General features: G+C 50.1%; 1 protein-coding gene across 1 annotated transcript in view; it reads left to right on the top strand.

Annotated features, from left to right (window-relative positions):
- Nucleotides 1-24,091, top strand: part of GALNT14 (polypeptide N-acetylgalactosaminyltransferase 14) — a gene marked incomplete at its 5' end in the record, with an annotated part of 209,715 nt that extends 185,624 nt beyond the window's left edge. Inside the window, 5 exons of the mRNA XM_082642359.1 lie at nt 1,734-1,826; nt 6,023-6,106; nt 6,592-6,736; nt 22,396-22,515; nt 23,743-24,091. Of these exons, the coding sequence (XP_082498485.1) occupies nt 1,734-1,826; nt 6,023-6,106; nt 6,592-6,736; nt 22,396-22,515; nt 23,743-23,901 (601 nt within the window). The 3' untranslated portion in view covers nt 23,902-24,091. The remainder of the gene's footprint in view (nt 1-1,733; nt 1,827-6,022; nt 6,107-6,591; nt 6,737-22,395; nt 22,516-23,742) is intronic.
- Between the last annotated feature and the right edge of the window lie 1,381 nt (nt 24,092-25,472).

Raw genomic sequence — 25,472 nt, 5'->3', positions numbered from 1 at the left:
GGAGGCACAAGTAGATACAACCCACCTGACTGCTCCGGGGCCTCAAGGGTTCACAGAAGCTGCCAGGCTGGCGTAGGCCCTGCGGTCCTGGGCTCCTTTCCTGGGACTTGTCATCTCCCGCCTGGGGACAGGACGAAGATCCCGGGGTCTCAGTGACCCAGCGGAGCCCACTTGCCTATTCCTGCTCCCTCCTTCCATACGCCCTTCTGCTTTCCGTGATTTTTTTCTTCAACCTTTCTCCTTTTCTTTAAAAATAATTCCTTACACCTCTTTCTCCTTTTGTTCTTCTGGTCCCCCAGCTTCGTCTCCCCTTGTCTCTTGTCACTTGACAGCTCACTCCCCATTGATTTCCACTTTACCCTTTTTTTCTCTCATTTGGTCCATTTGGGGGAAGCGCCTCTTTTGGTGTTTTGCTTCCCCTGAGGTGTTTTTCTCCTCGTCTGGGTTCTCCCGTCCTCGGTTTCTCACACGTATGGACAGCTGTGGGTGTGGACAGGTGTGGAGGCATGATGGGCTTGAACAGGGAGAAAGTTGACCCCATGCCGGGCAGGGCAGGGAGAACCCAGTCAGCAGGGACAGGAACAAAGGCAGGGCTGCGTGGGCTCTGGGCTTTTACAGGGAAAGGTGAGCTGGGGGCGCCGGGCACAGGAAAGCGGTGGGGCTGTGATGGGGAAAGGGGCCAGCCTGGGAGTGAGGGGGCAGAGCCTTGGGGTCCAGAACGTTCCTTGTGTTTGAGACTGGGCCCTGGCCAGCGGGCATCCTGCGTGCCCCCAGCGGGTCATTGGAGGGGAGGGAGATGTGGGGCAGTGTCTCCTTGGCAGCTTCCAGTTTGCTGGTGGTTAGGCCAGTGAAGGGAGGCGGCAAGGCTCTGTTAGCTGCCTTCTGAGCACCAAGAGCTGGGCTGCGTGTGCATAACTCCTTCCAGGTTCACGGGCTCCATTGTTGAATGCCTCTGTTCCACACACAACCAGAAATCTGGAGGGGCGTGGCCTTCTTGGTGAGCCCCCGAGTCCACGCACTTGGGCCTTGGCAGGTGCTGCTCCAGCCCTGCTCCTGGCTTCTGATTGTTTTCCCACATCCTCTCTTCCTGACACCCCTGCCTCCTGGACAGACATCCTCCGTGTCTGTCTCTGTCTCTTTTTCTGTGACCTTGGATGTCTAACTCAGAGCGAATAGCTGATTTTTTAAAAACTTCAGAGTCCTGGCAAACGTTTGACCGAGATGGCGTGATTGCTTAATTCTTTACACCTGCACCAAGCTAGTCACGTAGCCTGTGGGAACCCGTGCGTGACTGGCTGTCCGCTCAGAGAGCTGGGCCCTGGGCTGAAGGGGAGAGCTCTGGAGCAGGTGCCCGCGGGCGGCCAGAGGTGAGATGGTCGGCACTTGCTCCTCTTGTACTGGCACCAAAGGGACGTACCAGATTCTCCTGGCTCTTTTCTCCCTGACTTTTTTCTTTTTTGAGGGCCACAGAAGTTCAGTTTCTGGTGTAATTTCTCTGGCCTGTGCCTTTTGGGAAGAGAGTATGTAGTGACTACTAAAATCCTGTGTCTTGGGGTAGAGGTCCCTTTGGAGATTGGTGGTAGTGGCTGGGCTCAGCGCTGTGGGGAGAGTAATGTCACTGGACCATGCTGGGCCCCACGGGGGTGACGCTGCCAGCTTGCCGCTTGTGTATGTTTTACCTGGACACGTCCCAGGTCCTCCCTGACCCTCCCCGACACCCCCTGTCTCCTCAGGAACACCAAGCGGACGGCTGAAGTGTGGATGGATGAATACAAACAGTACTATTATGCTTCCCGGCCGTTCGCCCTGGAGAGACCCTTTGGAAAGTAAGTGTCCCTCCTGGTTTATTTGTGCAAAGGGCCAAGAGCCCCAACTCACAGGCCTGAGGAGAGCGGGTCGCAACAGGCCTGTGTGCTCAGCTGGTCTCCCGAGCCCCCAAGCCCCTCCAGGGCCCAGGCTGGGGCTCTTCTCCCTTCATGTGCCTTCTTGCTCCTGCCCAGTTCTGGCTGCAGGGCCTTGGAGAGCTCTTGTGGGAGGACCACCAGGCAACCCGGGCCATCTACTCAGGTGGGCAGAGCTGTGCCTTGTGCAGTGGACTGGTGTTTCCAGCTTTTTATAGAAAGGTGGGGTGCTGGGCTAAGCAACCCTGGTCCCTCCAGGTCGGGGTTCCTTCCTCCTCATCCTCAGCTGCCCAAGCCTAAATCTTCTGCCTTCCTAGGAGGAATGGTACCATGCAGGTCTCCTCTAGAGCCGGGCTCCAGCTTCATGGGGGTCGAAGAGGACAGAGAGAGAAATTAAGGGCCAGATACCATTACATGAGATACCCCATTAGTCCTCCGCAAACTGAGAAATGGGTATAATTACCCCTGTTTTACAGATGAGGAGACTGAGTCTTCTACAGGTTCAGCTACTTGCCCTGGATCACACTATTACAGGAGGGGGAGAAGGCTCAAATCACACCTGTCATATTCCAGAACTCTGTGATGTTGCACTCCCCAACCCAGGGTTGATTTGAGTAGAGAAAAATGGCAACTTCATTGATGTTATCATTCGTCTTTTGCGGGGATGAGGGGCAGCCGGTGGCTTTTGTCAGCTGATGTCCCTCAGTCATTCTAAGGCTGTTGACAGATGGGATTTTTGCAGCCTACTCTCCATAGGTCGAGCCCATCACTGCCCGGGACGATTAAATCAGAGGCTGCTAAAGTGATTTGTATTTCTGAAACCATAAACCCATACTGTTCTCCCCTTCTCCTACTCAGAGCCTCCCACGGCGTTTATTCTGAGTCCTCAGCCATCTTCCGGTCTTTGGGCCATGTGGGTCCACCCCTCCTTTCTTCATTGCCCTCCCCTCTCCAACTTGGGTTCCACCTTCTTGCTTAAAGAGAATGCTTAAAAGATGTTGTCCCCAGATCTATTGCTCTGTTGGGCATCTATCAACCCTCCCTGGTGAAGTTCTCTTAACCCTGGACGAACCCGACTTTGTACCGTTTCCTGCCCGGTTCACAGGCTGCTGAACAGTTCTGGGACTATCAGCTAGTGCCGCTACCACTCCGAGGCCATCAGGCTCAGGGAGGCCCTTGGTGGACCTCTTGAGCCTGCCACCTTGCCTGGCCAGGGTTCTCACTCAACCTCCATTTGTACCTTTTCCACCCTCCCCAGCTGCTGAGTCCCCCCCACTCCTTTCACTCACAGAAGATGACACCTCTGTTTTGTAGCTGAAATAGCACCAACTTCCCAAGACAGACGAACCTGTCTGCACCATCCTTGTGTCTCTTTCATCTTGAAGGATAAGGTGTCCCTTCCGTTCTCCAGACACACTCTTCCCTGCTGCATTCACTCATAAATCATCATTTATCGAGGTCCCACTGCCCGGATTCATCTCCTCCTGCCTGTCGGCTTCTCGCACTTTAATGTGCACACAGATCTCCCGGGGATCTTGTTAAAGTGTGGATTTGGGTTCGGTAGGTCTGCAGTTCTGTAAGCCCCAGGTGGTGCCGTGCTGCTGGTCTGAGGACCTCAACTCCAGGAGCGAGGTTTCAGGGTGATGGTTGCCAAACTGTCTGTACATCGCAGTCACCTGGGGAGCTTCAAAAACTCTGCTGCCTCTACTCCACCCCCAGAGAGTGGATTTCCCCTGGGCTGTGGCCTGGGCTGTAGAATTTGTAAAAGAACCATCCCCCCACCATCAGGTGAATCTAATGCACAGACAGTGTGAGAGCCCCTGTCCTAGCGGACTTTGCCCTCTGTGTGCCTTCACTCTCCCTGATCACCCATCTCTCTTCTCTATTGCATGGTCCCCATTGGCATTTAACTTTATTCAGTATCTTACATAGTTTCTAAAAACAAAAGAAGAGAAGGAAAGAAAACAAACTGTAAGAACTCTCCCTCAGTCCAGCTTTGCTCATCACCTACACCTGGTCTTCTGCAAGCTTCATGAAAGAGCTGCCTGCCTCGCTGTCTGCGGCTCCCCTCCCCCTTCTCCTGACTGTGACCTGAGGCCATGCCCCTATCCCCTGTGATCACTCCCACCTGACCCACCCATGACTCCCTGGGACCCCTTACCTTTCTCTATGTTACCCCACTGGTATGAGACTTCTCCCACCCAGCCCCCTTCAGGCACACTTCTGATCTCGGTTTCCAGAACTGCAGTCTTGGCTCTTGTCCTGCAGTGCAGGCTGCACCCTCTCAGCCCCCTTTGCAGGCTCAGGCTCCTCTCCCCACCCTTATATGTTCCCCGAGGATCTGTCATAAGCCCTCTTACTCCACATTTTCCCTGGCATCAACCACCACTGTGCTGCCGATACTCAAGTTTCCGTCTCTGTCTTGCACCTTTCCTCTGAGCTCCATCCCTTATGTCCGAGTAGCAGCTGGGCATCTCTGCCTGGATGCCTCCCAGCCTCCTCCAACTCGACAAGTCCTAACTGAACTCATCCTCTTCACTCCTAAACTTGCCCCTTACCCCAGATTCCCCATCTCAGTGAACGCTCTTCCCTGCATCCTGTTGCCAAACCAGAAATCTGAGTGTCAACCCTGACTTTTCCCTCCCCGTCTCCTCCCACACCTAGACAATCACCAGGTCCCAGAGATCCTGCCTCACTCATGCACTGAACATCTGGGTTCTTGCAAATACTGAACATTTAGCCCTTTTCAAACAATGTCATTCCTGTCCTCGTGTTGCTTAGAGTCTGGTGAGGAATGGTGGTTAGTGCTGTTTAAGAAGTTCCAGTGCCGTGAGGGCGCCCAGTCCAGTCTTTGGGGTGGAAGGAGGCAAGGCTGGAGAAAGCAGGGCCGGTTCTGTGTGGTCACCCAGGAGAGACAAGGTGTACATGGAACTCGGGTGGGTGCTGGCGGTACAGTGGAGAGAATTAAACCTGCCCCTCTCTCCGTTCCCACCCCACTTACCCGCCAGCAATCATGAGCAGCACCTGGGTTTCTTCAGCCACCTCCTAACTGCTCTCCCAGCTTTGCACATAGACGCATTCACCATCAGTAAGATGCTCTTAAAGGGCTAACAGCGCCACATCGTTCTCTGCTTAGAACCCATCCATGGCATCCCATTGCCCTGAAAATGAAGTCCAAGCTCCTCCAGGGTATTTCACAGGGCTTTTTATGGGCTGCATCTTCATCTCTCCTCCCCCCCACCTCCCCTCTCCCATCCCCTCCCACATACATCCGTTCACACACACATATTCTAACCTTTACCAGTCTTCCTGCCAACAGACCCCTTCCCTCTCCATGTGCACTAATCTCTCTTTGCTATTCCCCTTGCACTACCAGGGGTCCCCACCTCACCCACTTTCTGGTTTGTCTGGACAACGTCCACTTTCCTTCCAGATACCAGCTTCCACATTACCACTCGACCACCACTGACCCGACAAGCATGGGGCCACCTCTGAGGTGCTCCCACCCCACGTCCACATCGGGCTGTGAGCACCCGGCTCATTACCTGTCTCTCTCTTGCTCGAAAGTTCACCATCACGTCCCACACTGGGCACAATGCCTGGCGCATACCAGGTACTCAGGAACTATGTGATGAACAAATACATGACCAAAGCCCAGAACCAGCTAACGAAGAGGATTCTTTGAGGCTGGGCTGGTTGAGGCAGGGCGTCGGGGGGATGGCAGTTCAACAGCAGAATCCAAAGAGAGATTTGTACGTAGACCCAGAGCCCCGGCGGTGAATTATTAACCACACGCTGAATGTTCTCATAGCCTCATTTTTAGTGAAAAGTAAAAACACCCCCACATTCTGTTTTCAAGTAAAGCACAAATCTTTGGTGTCATTACCGCTCCACTGTGAGATATTGCTAAGTGTTTCCATAGCTCTGTCTGGAGCTCTCAAAATCTCTCGGTTATTTTCTCCAGCACCCTCCAGGGAGACGTGGGTGCAGAGCATGGACACGGGTTGTGCTGTACGCCTCCCAGCCTGGAGGGCTGGTACCTCCTGGGTCCGTGTTGCTGGTACCCGTCTCTGACACAGCTGTATTTTGTCTCTGTGTCTGCCCTCCCCCTTCGCTCCCAGCATTGAGAGCAGATTGAACCTGAGGAAGAACCTGCAGTGCCAGAGCTTCAAGTGGTACCTGGAGAACGTCTATCCAGAGCTCAGGTATCTGCCCTGTGGTTTGAGCCTTTGCTAGCTGCAGGGAGAGACCCTCCGCTGACTCGGTCTGCAGAAGGGACCACCTGTGGCCATCTGGATGAGGGTTTTTAAGTATATGGAGGTCTGAGAAGGCCAGTTGGCTCCACTTATCCCTGAAACCAGAAAAAGAATTCTATTAATCAGTAGCATGAGGGATTGAGGTTAGCTGTAGCAGTATTTCTCAACTGCTGGGATTTGAACTCTGGGGTGTGACCTCAGGGCATGGACTCACTGATTCCATTCCAGGCTCCAGTCTCCTGGGTTGTTCCCTGCTGCCTTGCTCCTAGTGGCACCTCCCCCATCCCCAGGCCCCAAGCAGTGCAAGTCATTGTAACACAGCCCGGGGCGAAATGCCCCTGCCATTCTCCAAACTGCCCGACCTCTCTACCTGCTGGTGTTACTACTAATCCAAAGAGTAGTGGTTCCTCATCCCTCCCGTGGCTTTCCTCTAGAGTACCCAAGGACTCCTCCATCCAAAAGGGCAGCATCCGACAGAGGCAGAAGTGCCTAGAGTCTCAAAAGCAGAAAGACCAAGAGATCTCCAACCTCAAGTTAAGCCCCTGTGTCAAGATTGAAGACAAGGATGCAAAGTCCCAGGTAAAGTAACTGGCTGGGGATACTTGAACATGTGAATGGACTTGGCCTCTGTTTCCTGCATTTACATGAATCAGGTGTCTAGTTATACCCGGAGCTCAACAGCAGAGCAAGAGAAGCACGATCCCCCTCACTCTGGGACAGGGTTCACTCCGCTTGGTTTCCAAATGCACAGACTTTCTCTGAAAGACGCCTCACGAGGCACCTTAGCGCCTATAGGAATTAACCATTAAATTAGCAGGAGTTTAATGAGGATGTCCTTGGTGTCCAAGCTGCTGGCAGTAAATGTGGGCTGGATCAGGCAGGGTGGGCGGCACAGCTACCTCAAAAATATGAGATGCAGACAGAAAAGCATCCTGCTGGGTGACACTGTCTCCAGGTGAAATGCCTGCTCTGTGAGTCTCCCCGCTGATTTAACCCTGACTTCCAGACAGTCACGACAGATGTGGGACAGCCTTCCCCATCATCCACCGCCCCCATCTCTGGGCAGGGCCGTCGATCATCCCCTTTTCTGCCCGCAGCAGGCCTGTGGCTCCACCTCTGCTGTCTCCTGCTTCCCCCAGGTCTGGAGGGACCATCGTCACCCCTTCTCAGAAAGGTTTCCTTGTGCCTTAGCTGTTTCATCAACACTGTGGGTCAGTGTCCTCCCCTCTGAGGATAGAACTCTTTTAAAAAGTCACTGACAAATTCACAGCCTGTCTCAACCTCTGTAGCACTTGGCCTGCTGGCTGCATGAAAGCACATCCATCTTATAACTTCCCTCCTGGCTCTGGAGACACTGCATGATCCCGATTGTCCTGCATTCCTGTTCTTTCCACCCCCCCTTTTTTTTTTGGCTGGCTCCTCTCCCCACTCTCATACCCTTATGGTGCGTAATCACCTAAGTTCTCAATTCACTGTTCTTTTCTCTGTAACTGGTTCCTTGGAGATTTTATCCATGCTTCCAGCTTTGGCAATCTCCTCTGTTTTCTTTTTTTTTTTTTACATCTTTATTGGAGTATAATTACTTTACAATGGTGTGTAAGTTTCTGCTTTATAACAAAGTAAATCAGTTATACATATACATATGTTCCCATATCTCTTCCCTCTTGTGTCTCCCTCCCTCCCACCCTCCCTATCCCACCCCTCCAGGCGGTCACAAACCACCGAGCTGATCTCCCTGTGCAATGCGGCTGCTTCCCACTAGCTATCTACTTTACGTTTGGTAGTGTATATATGTCCATGCCACTCTCTCACTTTGTCACAGCTTACCCTTCCCCCTCCCCATATCCTCAAGTCTGTGCTCTAGTAGGTCTGTGTCTTTATTCCCATCTTACCCCTAAGTTCTTCATGACCTTTTTTTTTTCTTAGATCCCATATATATGTGTTAGCATATGGTATTTGTTTTTCTCTTTCCGACTTACTTCACTCTGTATGACAGACTCTAGGTCCATCCACCTCACTACAAATAACTCAATTTCATTTCTTTTTATGGCTGAGTAATATTCCATTGTACATATGTGCCACATCTTCTTTATCTATTCATCTGTTGATGGACACTTAGGTTGCTTCCATGTCCTGGCTATTGTAAATAGAGCTGCAATGAACATTTTGGTACATGACTCTTTTTGAATTATGGTTTTCTCAGGGTATATGCCCAGTAGTGGGATTGCTGGGTCATATGGTAGTTCTATTTGTACTTTTTTAAGGAACCTCCATACTGTTCTCCATAGTGGCTGTACCAATTCACATTCCCACCAGAAGTGCAAGAGTATTCCCTTTTCTCCACACCCTCTCCAGCATTTATTGTTTCTAGATTTTTTGATGATGGCCATTCTGACCGGTGTGAGATGATAGCTCATTGTAGTTTTGATTTGCATTTCTCTAATGATTAATGATGTTCAGCATTCTTTCATGTGCTTGTTGGCAGTCTGTATATCTTCTTTGGAGAAATGTCTATTTAGGTCTTCTGCCCATTTTTGGATTGGGCTGTTTGTTTTTTTTTTGTTATTGAGCTGCATGAGCTGCCTGTAAATTTTGGAGATTAATCCTTTGTCAGTTGCTTCATTTGCAAACATTTTCTCCCATTCTGAGGGTTGTCTTTTGGTCTTGTTTATGGTTTCATTTGCTGTGCAAAAGCTTTTAAGTTTCATTAGGTCCCATTTGTTTATCTTTGTTTTTATTTCCATTTCTCTAGGAGGTGGGTCAAAAAGTATCTTGCTGTAATGTATGTCATAGAGTGTTCTGCCTGTGTTTTCCTCTAAGAGTTTGGTAGTTTCTGGCCTTACATTTAGGTCTTTAATCCATTTTGAGCTTATTTTTCTGTATGGTGTTAGGGAGTGTTCTAATCTCATACTTTTACATGTACCTGTCCAGTTTTACCAGCACCACTTATTGAAGAGGCTGTCCTTTCTCCACTGTACATTCCTGCCTCCTTTATCAAAGATAAGGTGACCATATGTACGTAGGTTTATCTCTGGGCTTTCTATCCTGTTCCATTGATCTATCTTTCTGTTTTTGTGCCAGTACCATACTGTCTTGATTATTGTAGCTTTGTAGAATAGTCTGAAGTCAGGGAGCCTGATTCCTCCAGCTCTGTTTTTCGTTCTCAAGATTGCTTTGGCTATTCGGGGTCTTTTGTGTTTCCATACAAATTGTGAAATTTTTTGTACTACTTCTGTGAAAAATGCCAGTGGTAGTTTGATAGGGATTGCATTTAATCTGTAGATTGCTTTGCGTAGTAGAGTCATTTTCACAATGTTGATTCTTCCAATCCAAGAACATGGTATATCTCTCCATCTATTTGTATCATCTTTAATTTCTTTCATCAGTTTCTTATAATATTCTGCATACAGGTCTTTTGTCTCCTTAGGTAGGTTTATTTCTAGATATTTTATTCTTTTTGTTGCAGTGGTAAATGGGAGTGTGTTCTGGATTTCACTTTCAGATTTTTCATCAGTGTATAGGAATGCCAGAGATTTCTGTGCATTTTGTATCCTGTTACTTTACCAAATTCATTGATTAGCTCTAGTAGTTTTCTGGTAGCATCTTTAGGATTCTCTATGTATAGTATCATGTCATCTGCAAACAGTGACAGCTTTACTTCTTCTTTTCCGATTTGGATTCCTTTTATTTCCTTTTCTTCTCTGATTGCTGTGGCTAAAACTTCCAAAACTATGTTGAATAATAGTGGTGAGAGTGGGCAACCTTGTCTTGTTCCTGATCTTAGTGGAAATGGTTTCAGTTTTTCACCATTGAGGAAGATGTTGGCTGTGGGTTTCTCATATATGGTCTTTATTATGTTGAGGAAAGTTCCCTGTATGCCTACTTCTGGAGGGTTTTTATCATAAATGGGTGTTGAATTTTGTCGAACGCTTTCTCTGCATCTATTGAGATGACCATATGGTTTTTCTCCTTCAACTTGTTAATATGGTGTATCACATTGATTGACTTGCGTATATTGAAGAATCCTTGCACTCCTGGGATAAACCCCACTTGATCATGGTGTATGATCCTCTTAATGTGCTGTTGGATTGTGTTTGCTAGTATTTTGTTGAGAATTTTTGCATCTATGTTCATCAGTGATATTGGCCTGTAGTTTTGTTTCTTTGTGACATCCTTGTCTGGTTTTGGTATCAGGATGATGGTGGCCTCATAGAATGAGTTTGGGAGTGTTCCTCCCTCTGCTATATTTTGGAAGAGTTTGAGAAGGATAGGTGTTAGCTCTTCTCTAAATGTTTGATAGAATTTGCCTGTGAAGCCATCTGGTCCTGGGCTTTTGTTTGTTGGAAGATTTTTAATCACAGTTTCAATTTCAGTGCTTGTGATTGGTCTGTTCATATTTTCTACTTCTTCCTGATTCAGTCTTGGCAGGTTGTGCATTTCTAAGAATTTGTCCATTTCTTCCAGGTTGTCCGTTTTATTGGCATAGAGTTGCTTGCAGTAATCCCTCATGATCTTTTGTATTTCTGCAGTGTCAGTTGTTACTTCCCCTTTTTCATTTCTAATTCTATTGATTTGAGTCTTCTCCATTTTTTTCTTGATGAGTCTAGCTAATGGTTTATCAATTTTGCTTATCTTCTCAAAGAACTAGCTTTTAGTTTTATTGATCTTTGCTCTTGTTTCCTTCATTTCTTTTTCATTTATTTCTGATCTGATCTTTATGATTTCTTTCCTTCTGCTAACTTTGGGGTTTTTTTGTTCTTCTTTGTCTAATTGCTTTAGGTGCAAGGTTAGTTTGTTTATTCAAGATGTTTCCTGTTTCTTAAGGTAGGATTGTATTGCTATAAACTTCCCTCTTAGAACTGCTTTTGCTGTATCCCATAGGTTTTGGGTCGTCGTGTCTCCATTGTCATTTGTTTCTAGGTAGTTTTTGATTTCCTCTTTGATTTCTTCAGTGGTCTTTTCGTTATTAAGTAGTGTATTGTTTAACTTCCATGTGTTTCTATTTTTTACAGATCTTTTCCTGTAATTGATATCTAGTCTCAGAGCATTGTGGTCGGAAAAGATACTTGATACAATTTTAATTTTCTTAAATTTACCAAGGCTTGATTTGTGACCCAAGATATGGTCTATCCTGGAGAATGTTCCATGAGCACTTGAGAAAAATGTGTATTCTGTTGTTTTTGGATGGAATGTCCTATAAATATCAATTAAGTCCATCTTGTTTAATGTATCATTTAAAGCTTGTGTTTCCTTATTTATTTTCATTTTGGATGATCTGTCCATTGGTGAAAGTGGGGTGTTAAAGTCCCCTGCCATGATTGTGTTACTGTTGATTTCCCCTTTTATGGCTGTTAGTAATGCCTTATGTATTGAGGTGCTCCTATGTTGGGTGCGTATATATTTACAATTGTTATATCTTCTTCTTGGATTGATCCCTTGATCATTATGTAGTGTCCTTCTTTGTCTCTTCTAATAGTCTTTATTTTAAAGTCATCTTGTCTGATATGAGAATTGCTACTCCAGCTTTCTTTTGGTTTCCATTTGCATGGAATATCTTTTTCCATCCCCTTACTTTCAGTCTATATGTGTCTCTAGGTCTGAAGTGGGTCTCTTATAGACAGCATATATACGGTTCTTGTTTTTGTATCAATTCAGCCAGTCTTTGTCTTTTGGTGGGAGCATTTAATCCATTTACATTTAAGATAATTATCGATATGTATGTTCCTATTCCCATTTTCTTAATTGTTTTGGGTTTGTTATTGTAGGTCTTTTCCTTCTCTTGTGTTTCTTGCCTAGAGAAGTTCCTTTAGCATTTGTTGTAAAGCTGGTTTGGTGGTGCTGAACTCTCTCAGCTTTTGCTTGTCTGTAAACGTTTTAATTTCTCCATCAAATCTGAATGAGATCCTTGCTGGGTAGAGTAATCTTGGTTGCAGGTTTTTCTCCTTCATCACTTTAAATATGTCCTGCCAGTCCCTTCTGGCTTGCAGAGTTTCTGCTGAAAGATCAGCTGTTAACCTTATGGGGATTCCCTTGTGTGTAACTTGTTGTTTTTCCCTTGCTGCTTTTAAAATGTTTTCTTTGTATTTAATTTTTGACAGTTTGATTAATATGTGTCTTGGCATGTTTCTCCTTGGATTTATCCTGTATGGGACTCTCTGTGCTTCCTGGACTTGATTAACTATTTCCTTTCCCATATTAGGGAAGTTTTCAACTATAATCTCTTCAAATATTTTCTCAGTCCCTTTCTTTTTCTCTTCTTCTTCTGGGACCCCTATAATTCGAATGTTGGTGTGTTTAATGTTGTCCCAGAGGTCTCTGAGACTGTCCTCAGTTCTTTTCATTCTTTGTTCTTTCTTCTGCTCTGCAGTAGTTATTTCCACTATTTTATCTTCCAGGTCACTTATCCGTTCTTCTGCCTCAGTTATTCTGCTATTGAGCCCTTCTAGAGTAGTTTTAATTTCATTTATTGTGTTGTTCATCGTTGCTTGTTTCCTCTTTAGTTCTTCTAGGTCCTTGTTAAATGTTTCTTGCATTTTCTCTATTCTATTTCCAAGATTTTGGATCATCTTTACTATCATTATTCTGAATTCTTTTTCAGGTAGACTGCCTATTTCCTCTTCATTTGTTAGGTCAGGTGGGTTTTTACCTTGCTCCTTCATCTGCTGTGTGTTTTTCTGTCTTCTCATATTGCTTATCTTACTGTTTTGGGGGTCTCCTTTTTGCAGGCTGCAGGTTCGTCGTTCCCGTTGTTTTTGGTGTCTGTCCCCAGTGGCTAAAGTTGGTTCAGTGGGTTGTGTAGGCTTCCTGGTAGAGGGGAATTGTGCCTGTGTTCTGGTGGATGAGGCTGGATCTTGTCTTTCTGGTGGGCAGGTCCACGTCTGGTGGTGTGTTTTGGGGTGTCTGTGGCCTTATTATGATTTTAGGCAGCCTCTCTGCTAATGGTTGGCGTTGTGTTCCTGTCTTGCTAGTTGTTTGGCATAGGGTGTCCAGCACTGTAGCTTGCTGGTCGTTGAGTGAAGCTGGGTGTTGGTGTTGAGATGGAGATCTCTGGGAGATTTTCGCTGTTTGATATTATGTGGAGCTGGGACGTCTCTTGTGGACCAGTGTCCTGAAGTTGGCTCTCCCACCTCAGAGGCACAGCACTGACTCCTGGCTGCAGCACCAAGAGCCTTTTATCCACATGGCTCAGAATAAAAGGGAGATAAGGTAGAAAGAAAGAGGATAAAAGAAAATAAAATAAAGTAAGATAAAATAAAATAAAGTTATTAAAATAAAAAAAATTATTAAGAAAAAAAATTTTTTGAAAAGTAAAAAAAAAAAAACAAAAAAAAAACGGAGGGATAGAACCCTAGGACAAACGGTGAAAGCAAAGCTATACAGACAAAATCTCACACAGAAGCATACACATACACAGTCACAAAAAGAGGAAAAGGGGAAAAAATAATAAGTCTTGCTCTCAAAGTCCACCTCCTCAATTTGGGTTGATTCGTTGTCTATTCAGGTATTCCACAGATGCAGTGTACATCAAGTTGATTGTGGAGATTTACTCCACTGCTCCTGAGGCTGCTGGGAGAGATTTCCCTTTCTCTTTGTTCGCACAGCTCCCGGGGCTCAGCTTTGGATTTGGCCCTGCCTCTGCATGTAGGTCGCCGGAGGGCATCTGTTCTTTGTTCAGACAGGACGGGGTTAAAGGAGCCGCTGATTCGGGGGCTCTGGCTCACTCAGGCCGGGGGGGAAGGGAGGGGCACGGAGGGCGGGGCGAGCCTGAGGCGGCAGAGGTCAGCGTGATTGACGTTGCACCAGCCTGAGGCGCGCCGTGCATTCTCCCGGGGAAGTTGTACCTGGATCCCGCGACCCCGGCAGTGGCGGGCTGCACAGGCTCCCTGGAAGGTGGGTGTGGATAGTGACCTGTGCTCGCACACAGGCTTCTTGGTGGTGGCAGAGGCAGCCTTAGCGTCTCATGCCCGTCTCTGCGGTCCGCGCTGTTAGCCGCGGCTCGCGCCCGTCTCTGGAGCTCCTTTAAGCCGCGCTCTTAATCCCCTCTCCTCGTGCACCAGGAAACAAAGAGGGAAGAAAAAGTCTCTTGCCTCTTCTGCAGCTCCAGACTTTTTCCCGGACTCCCTCCCGGCTAGCCGTGGTGCACTAATCCCTTCAGGCTGTGTTCACACTGCCAACCCCAGTCCTCTCCCTGCGCTCCGATCGAAGCCCGAGCCTCAGCTTCCAGCCCTGCCCGCCCCGGCGGGTGAGCAGACAAGCCTCTCGGGCTGGTGAGTGCTGGTCGGCACCTATCCTCTGTGCGGGAATCTCTCCGCTTTGCTCTCTGCACCCCTGTTGCTGTGCTCTCCTCCGCGGCTCTGAAGCTCTCCCCTCTGCCACCCGCAGACTCCGCCCGCGAAGGAGCTTCCTAGTGTGTGGAAACCTTTCCTCCTTCACGGCTCCCTCCCACTGGTGCAGGTCCCGTCCCTATTCTTTTGTCTCTGTTTATTCTTTTTTCTTTTGCCCTACCCAGGGACGTGGGGAGTTTCTTGCCTTTTGGGAGGTCTGAGGTCTTCTGTCAGCGTTCAGTAGGTGTTCTGTAGGAGCTGTTCCACGTGTAGATGTATTTCTGATGTATCTGTGGGGAGGAAGGTGATCTCTGCGTCTTACTCTTCCGCCATCTTCCCCCTCTCCTCCTCTGTTTTCTTGATTCACAAATTCTGTATCTTCATCCATCCTTGAATTCATTCATTTATTCATTCATTCACTCAACAAACATCTATGTCCTCTGTTGACTGTGGAGATGCACAGGTGAAGGGCTAGGTTGCAGGCCACCATGGCCCCTCGAGGGATCTAATGCAAAAAAGAAGCAAGTCAGCAGCCATTTTGATATAATCTCTGTCCTGGAGAGAGTTTGGTCCACGGTACTATAGCAGTGCAGAGAGATGATATCCAGCTTCTACACAAGGATTGGGGAGGTCTTCCCAGAGGACCTGAAAATGAGCTGTATCCTGAGAGATGAGTAGAAATGGGCCAGGTCACGAAGGGAAGAAAGGGCAGGTGGGCACGTCCAGCATGTACCAAGGCCCGGGGCTGGGGGCCAGGATGCCTTTGAAAGGCTGCAGGGAGATCGTGGTCAGAGGGGTGTAATGGTGAGGGAGCAGCAAAGGTAAGACTGGAGAGGAGGGAAGAGGCGCGTCATGGCCTCTTTTCCCAGCTGAGGAGATTGACTTTTATCCTCAGGGGTAGGAGGCTGTGAGAGCCCAGGAGATGGCTCCAGGATGGCGGGTTTACACTTAGACATCCCTGCCGGACTCTCCCTCTCAAAGGCGGGGTGATCTAGTGAGTCCACAACCACAACAAACGCCTCAGAAACTCAAGCCAACAGATGGCTCCAAGCGCCTGTCAGGCTCCCCGGCCACCTCATCATGCCACTAACTCTGTCCAGACGGTTACAGCCCTGTCTGTCTTCCATGGCTTCTCTTTCTCCCACATCCCCCATTCCTGCAAATCCCATCCCTTCTCCCCTCAGAATAGCTGCTCTTGGCCCTAGCATTCACTTCTTCACGCCAGATCAGTGGCCCTCAGCCTCGGCACTCTTGACATTTGGGGCTGGATCACTCTTTGTGGTAGGGCCCATCCTGGGTACTGTAGGCCGTCTAGCAGCATCCCTGGTCTCTGCCCACCAGATGCCAGGAGCACCCCATACATACCAGTCATGCCAGTCAAAGCTGTCTCCAGGCTTTACCAAATGCCCCTGGGGGACAAAACCACCCTGCTTGGGAACCAACCACTGTGTTAGATTCTGGCCACAGCCTCCAGTAACATGTGATCACCAAACCATTGTTCCCCGTCTCCATGCAGCCTTCAGTGGCTCCCCATTGTCTACCACAAAAACCCACACTCTCAGCCTGGCATTTGAGGCATTGCACCACCAGCCTCCAGCTTGCTGAGATTTTTTCCAAAAATAATCTCTGCTCCAGCAAGACATGGAAACGGGCTGCCTGAGTCAGACAGGAAAAGCAGAAGGAAATAGAGGTGTCAGTTTCGCTTTAGGTGTGGCAGCCTGGTTGAGAATGATACCACTTGTCAGTGGCATTTTGTAGAATGTGTGAGTAGATAATGCACATCCCTGTCTTCTGAATCTATGTGTGGGCCCTGCTCATGGGGGATCACCAACAGCCAAAATGTTATCATCCCCCTTTCCCTGAGACAGAAGTTTGCCTCATCTGTTTCTAGCAAAGTAGGGGTTTTTCTGCTGCTTAATGTCTTTGGCTGCATAAGGAAGGTGGTGGGGGGAGCCATGGGATCTCTGGATCTCAGGGAGGGGCCACCCAATAGCCTGGCCCAGGCAGAAGCTGCCAGGCCTTTATTTATTTATTTATTTATTTATTTATTTATTTTCGGTGCACGGGCCTCTCAACTGTTGTGGCCTCTCCCGTTGCGGAGCACAGGCTCCGGACGTGCAGGCTCAGTGGCCATGGCTCATGGGCCCAGCCGCTCCGCGGCATGTGGGATCCTCCCGGACCGGGGCACGAACCCGTGTCCCCTGCATCGGCAGGCGGACTCCCAACTACTGCGCCACCAGGGAAGCCCCAGGCCTTTATTTGACTAGAGGAGAATGGCACCTATTCTGGCTGACGTCCCAGCAGAGTGAGAAAGGGGAGAGGAAAAAGCTGTCACTGTGGGAAACTAAGGTTTAGCACGGTAACAGTCTTCAAGTGAGCAAAGAGTTCTTTTGTAGAAAATGGTGCCAAGCTGTCACTCCTCTCTGCTTTGGAGAGAACAGCTGGGTGTGTGTGGTAGCAGTGAGAATTCAGGATATGGGAAGAACACAGGAGACAGGCCGATGTTCAGTTCCCTTCAACAGATGACACCCACCGAGTGTGCACGGTGCCCCGGGCACCAGGCTGCAGGCTGGGGTGCCGGGTGGGATTACGCCGGGTTAGACACAGCCCTCTCCTAGCGGGATGTGCGGCCAACAGCAGGCCTGGGATGCCTGTCCAAGTATTCTGAAGGTGTTGAACCCACTGGTAGAAATCCGCATAGCAATTTCAGCTAGACTCGTCCCCCAAGTGTGTGGGCGTGTGGGCGTGAGCATGTGTTTCTGGGCGTGTGTGTGTGGAGTATATACCCTTGCAGGACTGACTGACACTACCTTTCTCATGCTTTCGGTGTCTGCTGCTCTTTCCTACATAAACTACCCGTCCTGTCGTCCTCCTTCCCAGTGCCTCCTGCTAATGGGATAACCCTCCTTTGCCTCTTCTCCCCCCTTGCATCTCTCAGCTTGTCTGCCTCTTGGCCTGTCCAGAGAAGTTGCATCTGCCCCTCAGACCCCTTCATGTGACTTGTTCACCTTCTCTCCTGCCCCTACCTCTCTGTCTCTGAGAATCAGGCCGATTAAGTAGGTGTTACTATTATGCTCGTTTTGCAGATGATGAACCTGAGACCTGGAGAGAATTATCCAAGGTCATACACTAGTAAGTGAGGAAGGCAGTATTTGGAAACCTGGCTCCACAGCTCTGCTCAAGCTACTGCTGCCGCTGGGGTCATGGCTCATTCCAGGCCCTTTGATTCAGTTTAATCTCGGGAGACCCCGCCTCCAGGTCATAAATATTAAAACGATAGATCAGCTCCTCCTTGACAGGAGAGAGCTGACAGGAGATTCCTCCTCTTGGCCAGTTCCCAGTGGCAGCCCCTGTGAGAAGGGAAACCAAGGTCACACCCCGTGTCGGGGGCCGGGGAGGGGGCAGACCAGAGAGTAGGCCCCTCCCCTGACACTGATGGGAACTGGGCAAGAGTATGAACGGAGGCCCACCCGCCACAGACGCCACACCAGACCAGGGGACACACGTGGCGCTGGCTTCCAGCCTGGGCTGCCCCCCTTTACTTCCCACCCCACCTCTGTCCCCCACTGTGAACTCCCAGCCTGCATCTCCCTGCTTGGTCACTCCCCTCTCAAGGGTCCCCCTAGGGCCTGGTTGTGCGGACCTGGGACACAGTCCATCCTCTGGAACAGACCCAGGGGAGAGGGATCCACACAAGTCCTGAAATCAGGCTCGGGTCATTAGGGTGGTGGATTCTGGAGTCTTCAACATATGGGGTGATAGAGCAGCAGAGGATGGGGCTCAGGGGCCCTGAGCTCTGCTTCCAGCTGGCCACTGACTCTCCAGGTGGCATATCCCCGTGCACATGGCTGTCCTCATTGTTGAAAGGAGACCATCCGACCATGGCTGTCCTCTGGCTCCAATGCTGGCTCACGACCCTGCTCCACCGCAACCCCATCCATCCCTCACCCTCCCTCCCTTCCCTTTCTTGGCTGGTTGGTCAACCTTGGGAACAAAATATCTAACCTGAGTGTGTATTCAAGATGGCAGCAACCTGATGCCTTGGGTAGAAAGAGAAATACATCATCCGTTTGTAAATGGGTGAAGCCCCAGAAGCCTTCTGGGTAGTAAGTTTCCTCTCAATTTTATTGGATTCCCTAGAAAAATATTTGTGAAAGATAGAAGACAGATGCACCAATCTCACTGTATCCCAATTTAAAGAAAGGGAAAAAACATAAATGAAACACTTTTTAGTGTGTCCTCCCACCTGGATCCCCAGCAGTTCAGGCTACTGGCTTGTGAAGGATGCATGCAGGCCACTAGATAGCCTGGGTGGGTGAGATGAAGATCAGAGCTCTTCCCCCAAACCCGGGGGAAGAGCCCTTGCCTACTAGCGGTGGCTCTGGACCATTCTAAATCAGCCCCTGGGCTTGGGCCCCAACTTAGCTTCATGCCTGCTCCCTTCAGAACTTTACTCCTTCAGGTGTCTTCTCTGAAGAAAATTTTTCCTCTCTGCTTCTCCAGCCGGTGCAGGACAGTAAGCCCCAGGCTGGCTGCCATGGCCAGGTGAGCATTTACTAGCGAGAAGTCTCCTCCCCCAGTGACGGGTCACTCCTGTCTCCCACCCACACTGGCAGCTCCAGAGACTTCCTCCAAGCACAGAGGCCTTCAGGCTGTCCAGCCTGGACCATCCCCTCCCCATCATCAGTTCCCCTCTTCCAGGGCAGCAGCAAAGAGGCTGGAGGGCCAGGAATGGACTGCCTCCTCCTCAGCCCCTTACCAGCCCATCCCAGAGGGGCGAGGCATCCCACACCACCTCCAGGATGGCCTCTGGGTTAGCTTCCATGGATATGGCCGTGTCTGTGTGCATTGGGTTGAAGGCTGTGACTTTGCCAGTCCCCGAAATGGAGCCGTCAGTGCTCACTGATCGAGGTGAGGCCAGCCTGAGCAACCAGTGCTGCCTTCTTGAATTCATTTCTGACTCTGAGATTCATTTAATAAACCCATTCATCACTGACCATTCTGCAAAGCCTGACAGGCCGCAGAATAAGAATCGGAAAACCTCTCCTTGCTTCCTTCCCCACCTGCTCCCATGTTCTGCTTCCCTCTTAACTCTCTTTTGTATATGTGTGGTCACAGAGCTGCGTCCCTCTGGGGAATTGCGAGGCTGAATTATTTCGATGCCAGTAAAGCACCAGCTAATGGAAAGTCCACATAGTATGAGGGCTTCAATACCTGTCTGTACCTGTGCACGTTCTCCCCCGGGCGTCTCGAGGTGGTTTCCTCAGAGCCCCCAGGGTACCATATACGTTCCTTCCCAAAAGGCATTTGTGGATGGGATGTCTCAGAGTTAAAAGGACCACCACTCCCCACCCTATCCCATGCCATCCTCAGCACTTCTGGTTTTTGAAGCCCCTAGGTTATTCAAAAAGAAGTGCCAAAATGGGCTACCAGAAATTGTGGTATATTTTAAGTTTTTATATTTAATCAATTAATGCTTTTAACATAACACAAAGCCAGTGTACTGTAGTGATCAGAAGATAATTACAGGGTTTATTTTTAAAATGCTAATTCATGGTTCACTGCAAGCTGTGTGGTCGGGTCATGGGACGGAGCGACAAGCCTCATCTTCTCTCCACGTCGGTGACTGTGTGTTTATCCTCATTTCCAGACAATGCAGAAGTCTAACACTGAGGCCAGTGGTACGGTGGGCCTGGGCAAATGGCCCCCTGGCAGCCCTGCCCTTGAACCTGGGCCCTGCTCTCCCCCCGCACCACAGGCCAAGGAATTCTCAGGGCTCACGCCTAGGACCTGTGTCTACCTTCTACATTACATTCCCTAAATGTGTAGGACCCCAGAATCCACCACCCTAATGACCCGAGCCTGATTTCAGGACTTGCGAGGATCTCTCTCCCCTGGGTCCGTTCTAGAGGATGGACTGTGTCCCAGGTCCACACACCCAGGCCCTAGGAGGACCCTTTAGAGAAGAGTGACCAAGCAGGGAGATGCAGGCTGGGAGTTCACAGTGGGGGACAGAGGTGGGGTGGGAAGTAAAGGGGGGCAGCCCAGGCTGGAAGCCAGCCGCACGCGTGTCCCCTGGTCTGGTGTGGCATCCGCGGCGGGTGGGCCTCCGTTCATACTCTTGCCCAGTTCCCATCAGTGTCAGGTCTGGTCTGCGCCTTCCCCGGCCCCCGACATGGGGTGTGACCTTGGTTTCCCTTCTCACAGGGGCTGCCACTGGGAACTGGCCAAGAGGAGAAAGCTCCTGTCAGCTCTCTCCTGTCAAGGAGGAGCTGATCTATCGTTTTAATATTTATGACCTGGAGGCGGGGTCTCCCGAGATTAAATTGAATCAAAGGGCCCGGAACGAGCCATGACCCCAGCGGCAGCAGTAGCTTGAGCAGAGCTGTTGTGGAGACTTACTGTACCTGACTTAGGATAACCTCTCTGAGCCTTACCTTCCTCATCTGTAAAAGGGGAATAATGACAACACCTACCCAATTGGAGTCTTGTGATAAAGTTAACAAGTGTAAAGCTCCCAGAACGGTGCCTGGAACATAGTAGGTGCTCAAGAAACGTGAGCCGCTCTTAGCCATCTTGTCATGGTTCCGACGTTACCTCCATGCATACAGGCGTCTTCCCGTTGCAGCTTACCCTAGAGGAAGGCAAATGATTTGCGTAGCATGGTGATGTTCACAAAGCCAGAAGAGTACATTTCCTAACGTTTTATTATTAAAAAAAAAACTGAATAGATACAGAAATCGACTCAGTGGAAGAGTATGAAGAACCCCCATGTACCCATCCCCAGGCTTCAGGAATTCTCAACTCACAGCCAGTCTTTGTTCGTCTCTATTTCCATCCACTCCCCAGGGAGTACTTTCTGGTCTAGGTCGTCTCTCAACACCAAGTGGCCTGGTGCGGAGACAGAAGGTCCACTGGGCGGTAAGGGTGTCGTGGAAGAGGAGGGACACAGCCCTTAAAGGGTCCTCCCTGCAGCTCCCCTCGGGGCATCCGATTCACAAGTCTCCTCTGCCCCATGATGAAGGCAAAGGACAGATGTTATCCCTGTTTTACAACCTAGGAAAAACCTCTTGAAGGTTCACGTTTGACAACTATTATGCCAGCATTTCCGCCCCTGGTCGAAGAGCTGGGCGGTGGCCCGGGCTGCTTCAGCAGTCGGTTGCTCTCTGGTCTCTGGCACTTGAAGGAAACGTTCCTCCTTCCTCGTAATGAACCTCGCCGAATGCCCCGTTCCCTTCGCCTCCGTCAGAACTCTGCATGTCCATCCGATTCCTTAGCTGCTCCCCCTGCCCGAGCTCCATGACCAAGTGTTCCCCTGGAGTGCTGGCGTGCATGCGCCCTCTTGGACTGATTTTACTTCTCACAACTTCCTTCTTTCCCTCCTGCTCCTGTCCCCCGCCCTCATTCCCTTTGCGCCTCCATCTGCCTCTTGTCACAACTCTCATGTTCTCAGGGCGCCGATTTGGACTCCTTTTCAAAGAAGGGACATTCTAAAGACAGCTGGGAGGACGGGGGGTGTGACCTGCCAGGTAGCTGCGTGAAATGTCAAGTGTGGGGAACAGATACCAATCCAAACGGAGAAACTGGAGACCATGCAGCTCGGCCGGGGTGTCCTTCAGTCTCCTGGCCAGAGCCCAGAATTGGTCCTTGCCTCTCAGAGGCAGCCTGCATGCCCCAGGCCAGTCCCCTTCCTGGGAGTGGGGTGGGGACGTCACCGAGGGTGTGACCCAAGAATCTCTGGCTCTTGAGTAGCATTTTCCCAGGTGACCTGTTGACAGTGAATTCCCACTAGGACCCCCACCCCCGTGCTTCGTACCAAGCTGTGCTAATTGTCACACGTAGGCACAGTAGTATCCCAGCAGGGGTGGCTTCCAAACATCCTGAGGTGACCCTTTCTGGCTTCTTCCCCTCCAGATCTGGGCCTTCACATACACCCAGCAGATCCTCCAGGAGGAGCTGTGCCTGTCAGTCATCACCTTGTTCCCTGGCGCCCCGGTGGTTCTTGTCCTTTGCAAGAATGGAGATGACAAACAGGTAAGTGCTCAGCGCGTCTGCCCTGGCACGTGGCCACCGGTGTAGGTCTAAGTCTCGTGTGCAGGAAAAGAGAGAAGCTTCAGAGGAGGAAGGGTTGATAAGGAAGAGGTCCTTCTGGTTAGGAGAGGGAGGGAGGGGCCTCTGATACCATCCGTGGTGCCCTCAGCAGCGATCAGCTGCCATATGAAAGCCTATTGACCGCGCTATACCTCAGCTTGCATGTGTATCTTGTACTGTCCTGTCTTGCTCCGACGCCCACCCAGGATCCCAGAGCAGGAGCATACTGGGACAGAGCCTGCAGGGCCACAAGGATGAACAGACTCGAACCTCTGCCTTCAGGGGCCTTGGGCTCTGGCAGGACGTCCAGCAAAGTTCATAGCACTCTGGATGTACCTTGTGCCTAGTTTCTCTGGCGGCACGGTGTTGGCTCCACTCAGTTTCCTGCCAACTGGGTCCTGGTGTTAGAGAGACTGAGATTCAAATACCCATTTTTATGGCTCACTGGCTGTGTGACCCTTGGCAGGTTACTGGACCTCTCTGAGCTTCAGTTTCCTCCTCTATGAAATGAAGTTGATGGTGCCCATCACACAGGGTAGCTGTTTAGAGCAATTCACTGAGATGATCCATGATACCTGGTCCGACGTTACCTGGTAGTTCCCCAATACGTGTCCATCCCCTCCCTCCTTGTCCAGTGAGGTGAAGTCTGGGAAGCAGCAGCATGAGACCCCCTTTCTACTTGGGCCCTCATGTGCTGAAGCACTTTGGAGGAGCAAAGGTTCGGCTTCAGGTGCTGCCCAGGAGCCCCTCCACCCCTCCTGCCTCGCCATCCCCCACTCCTCATTCTCACCCACTTCTTCATGACGGTGCAGATGCCAAGCGTGGATCATTTCTTTAGCTGCTCCTGTGACTAACTCGCTTCACATTTTCTGGCCTATTGCTTGGAAAGTTATTGCCTTCTAATGAGTTTTCCTAGCAAACATATTGATTTCGCTTTGACTTTTTTTAATCCGATTAAAAAAAAAAAAAAAGAAAACCAACAACAATACCTGGCAAGGCAATTAGTTGCAGTTTTCTTCCTCCATGAGACCATGAAGTCAAGTCTCTGGATGACCCTAGCCATGTGGTGTCAACATTTCTGATTACGCTGGAACTCCCAATACTATTGCTAGGACCCAGGACCTTAGCCGGAGAATTCTGGTTCATCCTCTCCCCTCTCCATCTTCCCAGCAATGGACCAAGACTGGCTCCCGCATTGAGCACGTGGCATCCCACCTCTGCCTAGACACGGACATGTTTGGCGATGGCACTGAGAATGGCAGGGAGCTCGTTGTCAACCCGTGTGAGTCCTCACTTATGAGCCAGCGCTGGGACCTGGTGAGCTCTTGAAGATCCGCGTCGGAACCGGCAGGGGCCGCGGGGTGGCGCTTCCCCGGATGAGAGTCGGACTGGAAACCAGGCTGCAGGCAGCCCCAAACTACTGCAGAAGCCCTGAGTGGGGAGGCGAAGGCAGAGCCCCCCAGGCCAGGAGCGGCTGTCAGAGAGGATGCAGGAAGAGATGGCAAGCCAAGAGCAACTCAGAGACAGACAGATCCCCGTGTTCTCAAGGCCGTTAAGTTCCAGTCCTGGCTGGGTCTGCCCCTGCGCGGTATCTGGAGGCAGAGATCTGATGGGAAGTGTTGATGTTGTTCCCTGTCTTAACGAAAGAGGCCAGAGAGAACAGCCTTCATCATCACTAGGCCGGGACTCGACTGAGAGACGAAGGGCGGAGGTGCTTTTCAAAACAAATAAAGTGTCTCTGTGTCTCTCCTCCTTTGTTTCCACTTAGGTTAGCTCAGAGCTAGGCTGAGTTCTCCTTTGAGTCGAGGTGGGCAGCTGGTGGGGCCTTGCTGGGGGTAGACAACGAGGATGGGGAGATGGGAAACCTGCCCTCTGATCCTGAGCTGCCGCTGGCAGGCGGTGTGACCTGAAGAAGACACATACCTTCTCTGGCCCTTCATCTCCTGTTACGTCAAGTGGGGGAGGCGAAGGACAGCAGTGTTTCCTACCTAGGGATACACAGTCTGTCTCATCTGGGGAAACTGCATCTATTCAGCAGCCCTAGGGTCTACCTGTGGGGATCCCACTGCAGTAGGTCCAGGGCAGGGTCCAGGCTCCTCCCTGGTTGGAATCACCGCTCTAGGCGTCTCTGTGGGCCCTGATGGCTTTATAGTCTGTGGCCGTCGGTGTGGGAGTTTCTTCCTCTAACAAATCCCCAGTGTGTTCTGGGAATTGGGTATGGTGGTTGTCCATTCTTAGTAACTAGGCTTTAAGGAAAGAACCGACCCACGTTGTTTAAAAGTTCCCGGAATTGCCTGTACATTCTCGGCCGAGGTAAGTTCACCACGTGCTGATGAGTAATGGTTTTAGCTATCTATCGCCGAGAAACAAATGACCCCAAAACTTAGCAGCTTAAAGCAACACACATCTCTGATCGCACAGTTTCTATGGGGCATAGCCTCCCTGGGTCCCCTGCTTCAGGGTGACTTAAAAGGTTGCAATCAAGGTGTTGCAGTGGTTGTTGGTAGCATCTGGCTCTTTGCTGTTGGCCAGAAGCTGCCCCCAGTTCCTTGCCGTGTCGGCCTCTCTAACCCAGCCACCAAGCCAAGCAAGCCAGGAAGGCAAGAGTACCAGCAAGACGGAAGTCACAGTCCTTTCCAACCTCGTCTCACAAGTTACCTCCCATCACTTTTGCCACATTCTATTTGAGAGAAGTGAGCCGCTAGGCCCAGCCACACTCAAGGGGAGAGGATTACACAGCAGAGCTGGTACCAGGAGGTGGGGGTCATTTGGATCCACTTCAGAATCCATCTCCCATCTTATACCCTGAACACGTGTCAGTCTCCCCTTCATCCAGAAAGCCTTCCGTGATGGCCGTTGTTCAAGCTCATTATTTAAAAATCCATGACTGTGGGCTACTG

This window comes from Mesoplodon mirus (assembly GCF_964341445.2).
Source record: "Mesoplodon mirus genome assembly, chromosome: 14".
Classification (NCBI taxonomy): domain Eukaryota; kingdom Metazoa; phylum Chordata; class Mammalia; order Artiodactyla; family Ziphiidae; genus Mesoplodon; species Mesoplodon mirus.
The sequence above is the reverse complement of the archived record's forward strand: the minus strand, read 5'-3'. Positions and strand labels throughout refer to the sequence as shown.